The sequence below is a fragment of the Aptenodytes forsteri genome, unplaced genomic scaffold (assembly GCF_000699145.1).
Source record: "Aptenodytes forsteri isolate BGI_AS27 unplaced genomic scaffold, ASM69914v1 Scaffold387, whole genome shotgun sequence".
In the NCBI taxonomy this organism is placed as follows: Eukaryota; Metazoa; Chordata; class Aves; order Sphenisciformes; family Spheniscidae; genus Aptenodytes; species Aptenodytes forsteri.
In genome coordinates, this window is record NW_008795368.1 from 1,799,311 (window position 1) to 1,812,043 (window position 12,733).

At 37.6% G+C, this 12,733-nt stretch overlaps 1 protein-coding gene across 1 annotated transcript in view; it reads right to left on the reverse strand.

Moving 5' to 3' along the window:
• The window catches only part of ARSB (arylsulfatase B), a 76,962-nt gene that overhangs the window by 51,317 nt on the left and 12,912 nt on the right, over positions 1 to 12,733 (reverse strand). The window contains exons 3-4 of the mRNA XM_009280315.2: positions 10,013 to 10,203; positions 9,241 to 9,448 (exon numbers count right to left, since the gene is read on the reverse strand). Of these exons, the coding sequence (XP_009278590.1) occupies positions 9,241 to 9,448; positions 10,013 to 10,203 (399 nt within the window). The remainder of the gene's footprint in view (positions 1 to 9,240; positions 9,449 to 10,012; positions 10,204 to 12,733) is intronic.

Here is a 12,733-nt window from a genome sequence, read left to right on the forward strand (position 1 = left end):
ATTTGCCCTTGGATTATGGGGGCTTCATTCTGCTCCCCGTCCCTGTCTTCCAGCTCAGGGGGCTCTGCACCCAGAGAACAACTGGTCTTACTATTAAAGGCTGAGGCAAAGAAAACATTAAGTACCTCAGCCTTTTCCTCATCCTTTGTCACTACGTTTCCCTCAGCATCCAATAAAGGATGAAGATTCTCCTTAGCCCACCTTTTGCTGCTAATGTATTTATAGAAACATTTTTTATTGTCTTTTACGGCAGTAGCCAAATTAAGTTCTAGTTGGGCTTTGGCCCTTCTAATTTTCTCCCTGCATAACCTCACGACATCTTTGTAGTCCTCCTGAGTTGCCTGCCCCTTCTTCCAAAGGTCATGAACTCTCCTTTTTTTCCTGAGTTCCAGCCAGATAATAGCAGATATTAAAAAATATTAATGCTCTACATGACAGATTTAGTATATATCCACTCTGCTGAGTGATTCCTAGTGACACTAAAAGCAGGATTCCTCTTTTCCTTGCATAGTCAAAGTTCAAAAGTTGGCTATAGAAGAAATTTAGGTTCTAAAAGAATAATGACAATATACAAAAGAGATGTTGTAGCTATCTCCTTTGTTAATGTTGGTTAAGAAACTAGTTGATCAGTAAACGACATATTTGGCTATATCTTAGTATTTAGTATCTTTAACAGTATTTGGTAATTGAATAGTATGCAATATATATGTAAATTCATGGCGGTAGTCTAAAAGTACAGGACAAGGAAGAAATACTAAAAGTTGTGCAAGGAAGAGCTGTGAGGAAAAACAGAGAAAGCTTATTTTGTCAAAGTTTTTCTAAGCTTTTTTGAAATCATCTGCGGTGTTACATTAAAAGACAGTCTCCCACAGAAAGTGGATGACATTTCACCATTTGGATACCTAAGATGAGCAATCAGGGAAACGGACAGAAACCCATACCCATCGGGTCCTAGTAGAATAAGGAAGAAGCAAATTCCTTCCCTCTCCTCAAGTTTCTGATATATTTCCACTGTGCAACACCTGAGCTCAGAATGATGAACGCCTAAAAAGAAACTCAAACTCACATGGTTGTGGGACTTTTTTCCCCTTTTCTTGTTGTGCTACTGCATTAGGAGATTTTACGAGTTGTAAGCAGCAACAACAGAAAGACACTTCTAATCCTGAATCTCACAGCATCTAAAGTGGTCCTACCACTGTGCCACCGTCAGCCAGGCAGCACAATTCCCATAACAGAGGATGAATTCCAGGGGATGACAGATTGAGGACAGATTTTCAACCACCTTTGTCTCACTGATGCAAATCAGTACGAACCACTAAAGTGGATGACAGAAGATGTTGCTTCTTTCTCTCCTTCGTGTAATTCTGGCTTTGTTTTCCAATACTGAGGTTTTTATTTTTCTCTTTGATATTGTAATATTGCATTTTAAAAATCAAATGCAATTCAACCTTGAATACTAGCAACGATATAGGTTCCTTTAATCCACAACAACTAAACAATAATGGGTGTAATTAGTATAGAAAAAGATGGCAGAAATAAGATGGCATATCCAATTCATCCACAGTTTAATTCTGTAAACATTTGTTACATGTTATATATCTAGTGCTCCTTTGAAGGGCTGGGGCTTTATGAGCAATAATGCTCTTACACTTAATCAGAACCATATGGAGGTCAGTGTGAGGGTCCATCCACCTAAAGCAGAACTGGAAAGTATATTAAAAGTTAACTGTGAAATTATTTCATATGTATCTTATGAGTTTAAGAAGCCAATTTAACAATGTTAGTGTCTCGGTATTGTTGAAAACAGAGCATGAAAATGAAGTGACTCACACTACCTACAACATTTCTACAAAGCAGATTTCTGAAGTTTGCAACTAAAAATAAATAAAAGGAGTAACATGCAAACAACCTCAGACAAGATAAACAAAAGACAGAAGATGGGACGAAATCCATATCCCTATACATTTCTTGCTGTTGCCCATTTCTTATGGGGAGACTACAGAAAAGCCAAACCCCAGCAGTTTTGTTTACATGAAGTGCCGACATCTCTTTTCCATAATGCAAAACTGGGCTTTGTATGATTTTGTTTTAAATACTATTGAAATTATGGAGGCAGTCAATAGTTCACAGTAATAAAAAGCAAAGAAGGGGAACTACAAGCAACACTGATACAATAGTTTAAAACCCCCACAATTATTTAGCGGACATAATACCACTACGTACCATTTAATATGTACTTACTTAAAAATGAAGTGACGGATATAAGCAGGAGACGAGTCTACATGCATAATTCTCATACACAGAAGTTTGGATGTAACACAACAATCAGTTGCCAATACCAACAAAACAAGCAGGCAGTTAGCTGTTGCTTTTTTTTTTCTTTAAACCTTTTTTAATTTTCTGTATGTATTTCATACATATGAAAGGGAATTATATAGCACTTACTAGTGCCAGACACAATACGAGCAAGCACCAGACAGCTTCAATGCACAGCTCTGTAAATGCATCTCATTTTTGACCTCCAACATTCTTGCTGAAAGTCTAGGTCACAGAACAGGACTTCAGAGCCCTTCCTTTGTGTGATTTAAGCTCATGGTTGTGACTCACAGTTAAACAGAGAGCGCTGTCGATAATAGCGGTAAAGGATCACATTTGGGGAAAATTTCTCCCCTCTGATCTTCACAGCATGAATAATGCTTATTCTGTATGTGTTCCAAGTGCGGAACTCCCATTGAGGTTTCATTTAAAAAAAAAAAAAAAAGAGTACAGAATGCACAGCAGAGATCTACACTGCGGATAAGAGACTCGCAGCATGAATTAGAGAATAACTTTGCCCTTAATTTGAACTCAAGTTCTTCCCTGCTTCCCCATATTGCATCTGAAAGATCCATTTGTTGCTGCGTTTTTCAATCATGCTGCAAGTGTGACAGAAATGCAAGCACGCTCCCTCTGATGGCTAACATGAAACACGTATTTCCAATGAAACAAACCAAAATCATTTGGTTAAGATCAGTTGATGAAAAAACATCTGTTGTATACTTCAGTCTGATGCTGTATACTCTCAGTGGAAAGAGTAACCTTGAAGGTTCAATATAAGCAGCAGAAAAGCCACTCAAAAAAGTGTCTTCAGAGTGCTGACGCATTATTATATTTTCAGTGCTTAATGCAGATTTTTTTGTGCGTGTGATGGAAGAACTACTGAAAGCCTTTCCATTAGAAGGACAATAGGAACAGAAAACTGCACCTTCTACTATAAAATTCTGCTAATGTAATTCTTGTTGTGCTTTAAATACACCCAACGGGCTTTTATTTTCCATAGAGGAAACATAATACCTCTCCTGCATCAGAGCACCATTTGCTGAGCAACTTTACTGAGCATTTACAGAGCAACTTTTACTGATTTGTGCTCAGATAAATCAACCTTTACGTTTTTTTGTAACTCACCAGAATGGTCTCTTTATTCTCCTGACTTTTCTACAGTGGAAAAAAAAAAAGATAAAATTGATCTCATGGAAAAAAATGCATTTGATGTACACAAGATTCTAATAGTTACAAATTTAGCCCTATAAAAGCTGTGTGAATAATGTGCTTTTTCATCCTACTGAATCCTTTTTTTTCCCCCCCCCCTTCCAGTACAGCTTTCATGATAGGAGCAATCCTAGCGCAGGCAGTTTCAGGCAATTGCTTTCATTGTAAGCAGTCTCAGTAATTAAACAGGTCTCAGTAGTTACAGACCCTGCTGTGTCAGGTCTACACTAGCATTCACCATCACTAAACACAATAGAAACACAGAAGGAAATTTTAACCTAAAAACAATGGGAATAACCTGACAAACTGTTCATATGTCTGCAGTAAGCAAGTTAAACGAGACATAGTCAAGCAAACTTTGGACTTGTCCCAGTGACAGAGCACTGAACCTGACGACTGATTTGCCTGTAGAAGATTCTCAAAGAATAATGGCTTCTTAAACACTATTATGGAGAACAAACTAGTACAGTTTAATAGTAATCATAGTTTAAGACAACCTTTTGAGAGCTGTGGAAAATTATTAAATGTTGTTAACATGTAAAATGAATTGTTTTCAGCATTCATCTCAGTCTGAGAAAAAAATTGCTAGGATAACTATCAGCATGCTTAAGTCAGAGCTTTACACAAAAATGGCCGGCTGGCGACTCTGGGCAAAATTCACTCCTGAGTTTCACTTACAAGTGAACTTCACTTTAAGCACTGGCATTTGCTAAAAACAGGAAGAAAAATTCAAGATTCCACTTATGTTGGAATTTTTAAACACAAAGGGAAAAAAGAAGCGAGAGTCTCTGGCACAAGGTCACCCTCTGTTCAGGAACTTGGTTTTGGAGTGTTAGGTTTTGCACGGAAAAAGCAGGGTGGATGGGGAGGGGTTAATGCTAGAAGGAAGGAAAGATAAATAAACATTTCCTACAAAACATTTTGGGTTTTCACAGGATTTTAAAACAGGGGGGAAAAATATATATATTGACTACCAACATCTCAGTTTTCATTTTGAAATTAATTTCCATCATAAGATAACATTTCCGCCTTTGATAATATATTCTTACAAATCAGTCTAGATCTCATTACTATTATCTACATCATATGGCAGAGAAGATATTCTTTTATTTCTAAAAAATTTATTCTTACAACCCATACTTTAATGTGGAAAAAGCCTAAAAAAAAGAATAAAAGCCAACACTGGAGTATAAAACACCAACCACACGCACCTTTCACTATTTATCATTGACATGCAACAACTCTGACCAATGCAAGTATAGTGATCAGCCGCACCTTTTGCCTGTATAATAACAAGCTTAAATAATCAACAAATAGAAGAATAATATTTGGGAATATATGGACTCAAATAACTAATTTGATTGAAGGTGCTCGCAGCTAAGGCACCTGTGCTTATTTCCTCTTAGGAAGCAGCAGATGCTCAGGCACTAGATGCCCAGGCATCTTCCTCATTGGCAATGCATCGAACCTCTCAGAACCTCCTGACAAGACCAATTAAAGCACGTCTTCAGAGCTGTAACTGAGCAGGTTTACTAAAAAAACCTGACAACACAACCTTCAAAATTAGTACCTCTGACACCACAGACAGAAAATAACTGCTCTAATCAATCTGTCCTTCAGTTGGCTTGGACAATCTGCAGTTAAAAGTCTCTCTGAAGTCCCTTACCAGCAAAAGAGAAGGAGCAGGAGTTTGTTCAGGAACAAAGACATCAGGGAGAAGATAAAAAACTGCCCTTAGGGAACCAGTGAAAGCCAGATCCCTGGTTTCTACCAAAAGTAGGAGCTGGAAATAAGCAAAAAAAAAATCCAGACATTTTATTAGACAAAAGCCACAATACGCTGGCTGGAATGAAAAAAAAGAAAAAAAAAGAGAATGAGAAAAAGTCTTTATTAGGGTAATATGACATTTTTGGGGAAAAAAAATCTAGGGGTATGAAAGAAAGAGAGACTGTGTAAACATCAGTAAGTATGTCCAAAACAATGTGTGCTCTTATTAATCATAATTCTAAAATGATAAAAAGACCCTCTTTTGGAGCGAAAACAGTCATCACTGTCACATGCTCCATTATGGAAAGGATTTATGTGGTTTCCTCTTAGCAATGTAAGCCAAGGCTTGAAAAGTTCCACATATTTTACTGTTCAAAGCCCTCTTATGGCAACTACCAGACACTACAGTGCTAATCCACATTTAAGAATTAACAGACATATTGGAAGAAAGAGCAGTAAGGAGTTTTGCTCCAAAATTATTTAGTATATTAAAAAGCTGAAAGTTAAATAAAGCAAAGGACAGTAGCTTTAATACAGAACTGAAATTAGAGGTCAGATTCCTTTGCTCTAATGTTGGCAAGTTTCCACCAAAATTACTCATAATGTGTTGCAGGAACTATAAACACATGGTATTTACAGCAAATCCCCACTTCTTACCTCAAATTATAGGTCTATATTTGAAGCAAAATTTGGGCTCTAAGCCAGTGTTAATAGTGCTGAGGTAAATTTGTACCACTTGAATGCTTTTTATGATGACCTTTGTTTATGTTAAATCAAGGCCCTCTTCAGGAAAGCTGGTAGTTATAGTCTCTTATGTTTCCTAAAAAGAAAAATAAACCCTGTGTCTCATTCTTTCTGATTTCAAGTGGATAAAAGGCCATGGGTACCCAAGACAGGGCTGCATCCATTTTTATCTGTTTTGCTTGAACAGCCCATAACTTCATTTTCACCAGTGATCTCATTAGCATAGACTTACTTGTATCTGCAGTATAAAACGTGCTCCATAAAAGCAAATTCATATCACATCAGTCAAGACAAGCTATTACGTGATACACAAATATAACACCACACACCATCGAACTACCTCATCTTTTTCTTTTTCTTATTTACCTGTAGAAATAGCTTGTGTATCTGTTCAAAAAGACACCAGAGATGTTGATTTACACGATATACTGATGGAGTCAGACTTTGCTAATGACCACCAGATTACTTCATTTTTGGCCCAGTGTCTCCATCAGGCCACTTTAAAGAGGAACTGAAGTTCTACACATTTTACAAGGCCATTTTAAAATGTGCAATATTTCCATTTGCCAACTGGCATGTTTTCAAGGCAATCCTGGTAGAGCCATAACATATACAAATAGGAAGAGATACAGAGGAGTTTAATAAAAGAAATCTACCACGAGAGAAAGATTATATCATGTTCTAGAGTATTTCAATGAGCACCCACTAAAAAGAGATCTCTAATTTTGGAGTCGACACTTCACAGTGAAGGAATCAACCTGAAGACTGTATGTTTGTTGCAATGCTACTTGCTATAGCACACAATAGCAAATGATCAATTGTAAATTATTTTGGGGGGGGGGAATTTTGAAGCAGTGAGAGATGCAAACATCCAAGTGTGAATTTTGGCCATAACTAAACAGGGAATAGTAATGAATCCAATAAAATCTACCATAAAAGCAGGGTCTTCGCTTCTTTTTCCTTTACAGGTTTCTAACGCTATAGTTATCAAACCACACAGGTTTATAACAAAAGAGAGAGTGCTTTTATGATCCTGTGTCTTCAACTACTATGCTGAGGAGACACATAGATACTGCTCATAAAAATTATGGATACACTTTATCCTTCTCTAGGTTCTTCCTTGCGATCTTCATTTAAATCCTTAAATTGATTCTTAACCCCACAACATGGGAAGAACTTTCTTGGAGAGAATTCCTGATCGTAGAGGAAAATGTGTTTCTCTTGCCGTACCAAGCAAGAGGAGGGTCTCCCAGTCCCAGGAGAACACTTGGGGCAGGGAGATGGGGCACGGCCTTGCCCTCAAGAGCTGAAGGTAATGTCATACTGTAAGTATATAGCCATATTATAGCTACTAGTCCACACTAAGACTCCCAATTACAAAGGACTTGAAAGCTGTGCAGAGAGATCTCACATAGCATAACTCTCTGCACAAGATGCTCAACTGCAGACCCTCTCGTGTTTCTTTTCAACCACGTTCTAACACCCATTTTGAAACACACCACCTGCAAAAGTGATAAATATAGAAAAGCTGAATAGATTTCACGCTTTTTTTGCCTTTTTTTTAAATGCTTAATGGTTTCAACATTTGTTTTTTGGAAACTGGGTCTTTAATGCATGCAATGTTTCATGTCTGTAAAGAACAGTTGTTTGAAGTGAAGAGAGAACACTGAAAAAACCCAAACCACTGCCCCCTGGCCTGCTTGATCTAGGCCCAATTTCCCTGATTTCAATCATATTAAATTCCATTCTCTGCAGTTTAAAATGTCAATTAACTCAAGGTAAGTCCCATTAGATAGGGCAGACACTGGATTCTCCTGACTGTTTGACTCTTGTTGAAATGTGCCTGTAATTGATTGCAAGATAACTACTGTTAAAAGCAGGGTGTACTGTCATTGTTTGGAAAAAAATGTTTTATAAACAAAAAATTAATTTCTCTTTTTAATTCAGTCATAACCTGTAATTCCAACTCAGATTTCTTTAGTTTTATTCCACAACGTACTGAGCAAACATTTCTGAAATAACTCTACCAGGACCCCATCAGCAAAGACTGGATTTTTTCCACATGGAATAAATATTGGTATCATTTTTCATATGGCTTTGCTTACTTTCAGTTCTAAATATGAAAACATCGCAAATAGAAACAGGCATAAAAGAGTTATCGGACCCTGTTAGAGCCAAAACCTGGACACAAATGTAACACCATAAGGCAAACAGGTTTGGACTCAAAATGAAATTCCAAGATTCCAAGTGCTATAGGAAGCAGCTGCTAAACTCAGAACACATCACTGCATTTTGATCAAACCTTGGGGTTTGGGGTTTTTTGTTGTTGTTGTTTTTAAAGTGTTCACAAAAATTAATTTGCCATTTTGACAGCCCTAATATGTAAAGCCTGGGCAAAAGAGCAACTGTAAGCACTGAAAGGCTACTTCCCACTCCCAACCAAACAAGAACTGTTCCTGAAACCCAGCCAAGCAACTGCATTTCAAAAAGGTTCTGTTTCATTCCTAATTTGGAAACAAAGGAGATTGCTTTGTAATACATTATTTGCATTACCTTAATAATCTAGAAACCAGATTGTGTGCTAGTACATACAAAAACTTACCCTGTAATTTGGCAGCCTAGACTGTATCAACACATATTAAGTTTTTTTATTAACAGACCTTTGCTTCATGGGTGCCAGTGAAATATTTCAAGCAAGACAAAAATTACATGTTACATGAAAGTAAGAGAAAGAAAGAGTTTTGGCTTCAAACTGCTTGCTGTTTGGCTGTTTGTGCTTCACGCAACACGTGGCAATTTACAGACTGATCAGACAGCTACCTATATAGCTCAGGACAAATGAATTTGGTAGATCGCTGTCAGTAAGGACTCAATTCTGACAGATACTCAGTAACCACAGTGGCAAGTAAGATGCCCCCAACTTCACCGTGCTCCTCAGTTTTTACAATGCTGGTTTTGCTCCAATAGGAGTATCCCCCCATTTGCACAGACACTTCTTCAGCTGTTTTTGTCATGCTTCAGAAAGCCATAAGAGGAGGGAGAGAAACTGCTCCTTCCGGTATAAAGTCCTGTTTCACTTTCATTGCTCTTCTGTAGTCAGAAAATACATGGAGGAAGGACAGAGGGGCCAGACGTCTCTGCAGTCAGCTTGTTAGACACTGTATCAAAGTTATTACTGAAAGAATATTTAAATGAACTTACCAGTAGAGAAAACAAGAACTGTGTTGTCCCAAAGACCGTATCTTTTCAGAGCATCAGTAAGATTTCCTACAGCTTCATCCATAAGAGTCACCATCCCTGCATAATGGCGCCTCTTTACATCTTTAATGGAAGAATATGGTTTCATGTATTCTTCAGGGACCTCGAGAGGTTCATGGACAGACTGAAAAGCAAGGTAGAGAAAGAGGGGCTGGGGTGGAAGGGATAGAATGGAAATTAGTTGAATATAAAGTACTAAATACAAAAGTTACTGCAGCAAAAGCAGCCCTGATTCATCAACAGCTGCAGGCACTGTGTTTTGATTTCTTCTACACTTCTCTCTTCTAATCCCTAAACATAAACTAATAAAACTTTGATAAAGGACTTTTGCAAAGCTGTGGAAAAACATCAGGTGTATCTTTTCTTCATAATACAGTTGTTAACAATTTCTTGCTATGAAACTCCTCCCATTAAACTTTCCATTCTCTTTTTAGAAGAGCAAACTACATGCTACATAATTTCTATAAATTCATTACTTGTATTATTAAAAAAGAAATGGAGAAGGGTAGCAGGCCAGGGCTGTGCAGCCAAAGCTGATTCTGACAGCAGATAAGGCAAGTTTTACTAGTGCTACTTCTCACATTTAGCCCTATGCACTCTGCTGAAAAGCCCTGAATTACAGCTCAAGTGCAGGTCTCTCCATTAATATTTCATTAATATTTTTTTAAACATTCTTTAGTGCTAAAGTTACCAAAGTAACAGCTGCTGACTGTACCTTCTCAGTTTTATGATTGGCTATAAGATCTATAGCTCTTTCTGTGAATAAATTGGTAGAGTACATGTTTTTAAACCCAGTTGCAACTTCTTCTCCATCTCGAAAGTCCAGAGCGCAGCGTGTTACGTTCTTTGCTTTGATGAGGACGCAATGGTTATGAGAATAATAATCCTCACTCCCTAGAAGATAGCCTAGAACAGGAAAAGATGTCAAATAAGCAGGCCAACATAATGTCGTATAAACAGATACATCAGGGGAAAAAGAAGTCAAAAATAAATGTCAAAACTTTAGTGGTTTGGAGGTGAAACACTCATCCAACATTTGACCATCCGTAGTGACATCCCTTGACAGGTCTAAGTAGCTCAACATTTAATACTTCATAGACTTTTTATTGCTAATGCAAGTAGTAATTTCAAAACACGTAACATTTTGGAAGCAGTTCAATGACTTTATATTCATAACTTGATATTAAACACATTAGCATTAAACCAATGCACTGATAGCAGAGCCAGTGACCTATCCGTGTACTACTCTGATGTTTAGCTGGTATGATTTTGTATATTTGTATTTTCATATAAGACTTCTCTCTCTATCAGGAAGTTTGGATTTTTTTTTATTTATTCAAAAACATCCAAATATGAAGCATTTTTTATGTCAGCTGTAAAGCAACTTCTGATCTACTGCTGACACCAACTGGTGAAAAAAAGACACTATTATTTAAAGATACCCAAAAGAAACTATGCAAAAATTCTAGAGGTATAGATTTGCTCCTATCAAGGGCTATCCTGTTAAGCATTGAGTGCTTTTGCTTTTTATCGACCAGAAACAAATCTCTTCAAATTTTTTTGAATCTCAGTAGTTATCACTTTGGAAATTAGATTTCAGATTTATTCACCAATCCCCTGAAAAAACAGACAAATCTGCAAAAATATAGTCTTAAGTTCTGCAAAACCAAACTAAAACTGGAGACAAAAACACAAAATGGAGGAACCTCACTTGAATTTTTATTCAGCAGCTTCAAGTATAGTTACTTGTGCAAAAAAGTATGTACAGAAAGAATTAAGTTCTGTTTCAAATACAATATAAACTTCTAATACATTTTTAGGAGGGAAAAATGGCTTTTGTTTCAAAGGATAAGGACAGATTTTGTGGGCAGACTGCCTACATCAATGTACTCAAGAGCCACAAGCCACATTTTTCCATTTTGAGTGCCCAGTGGGGGAGATACCGTGTCAAGTTTCCCAAAGAATCAAATGCCCCTTAATTGCAATTGACACCTACCAGAATTACCTGAACATTATAGGATATTAAACTGCTACATTCTCTGAAAAGTAATGTCACACTGGGCATCCAAAAACCATGCCCAGAGCCAGCCTGTATTAAGGCCCCTGCATTAAGAGCCTGCTCGGTCCCAGGGTGAGATCTGATGAGGAGCGCCAGCCTATCTACATCTATGCCATCAAAAAGATCCTCAGCTCCTGCAAAGGGATGGGAGGAGGCATATATGTTTAAGCAATGAGACATTATATTACAAACCATATATATTAGCTTAATTCAGTTGTGACACCATGGCCCCAAGGTCCCTGAAGAGTCAAAAGAGACAAACAATCTAAGGGAACGTTTTTCCCACCTGAAGTTTGGATCGCCTGTCCTGATTTCATCTGGGATAGAGTTAATTTCCTTCCTAGTAGCTAGTACAGTGCTGTGTTTTGGATTTAGTGTGAGAATAATGTTGATAACACAGGAGTAGTTATCACTTTGGAAATTAGATTTCAGATTTATTCACCAATACCCTGAAAAAACAGACAAATCTGCAAAAATATAGTCTTAAGTTCTGCAAAACCAAACTAAAACTGGAGACAAAAACACAAAATGGAGGAACCTCACTTGAATTTTTATTCAGCAGCTTCAAGTATAGTTACTTGTGCAAAAAAGTATGTACAGAAAGAATTAAGTTCTGTTTCAAATACAATATAAACTTCTAATACATTTTTAGGAGGGAAAAATGGCTTTTGTTTCAAAGGATAAGGACAGATTTTGTGGGCAGACTGCCTACATCAATGTACTCAAGAGCCACAAGCCACATTTTTCCATTTTGAGTGCCCAGTGGGGGAGATACCGTGTCAAGTTTCCCAAAGAATCAAATGCCCCTTAATTGCAATTGACACCTACCAGAATTACCTGAACATTATAGGATATTAAACTGCTACATTCTCTGAAAAGTAATGTCACACTGGGCATCCAAAAACCATGCCCAGAGCCAGCCTGTATTAAGGCCCCTGCATTAAGAGCCTGCTCGGTCCCAGGGTGAGATCTGATGAGGAGCGCCAGCCTATCTACATCTATGCCATCAAAAAGATCCTCAGCTCCTGCAAAGGGATGGGAGGAGGCATATATGTTTAAGCAATGAGACATTATATTACAAACCATATATATTAGCTTAATTCAGTTGTGACACCATGGCCCCAAGGTCCCTGAAGAGTCAAAAGAGACAAACAATCTAAGGGAACGTTTTTCCCACCTGAAGTTTGGATCGCCTGTCCTGATTTCATCTGGGATAGAGTTAATTTCCTTCCTAGTAGCTAGTACAGTGCTGTGTTTTGGATTTAGTGTGAGAATAATGTTGATAACACAGCGATGTTTTAGTTGTCGCTAGGTAATGCTTACGCTAGTCAAGGACTTTTCAGCTTCCCACGCTCTACCGACTGAGAAGGCTGGAGG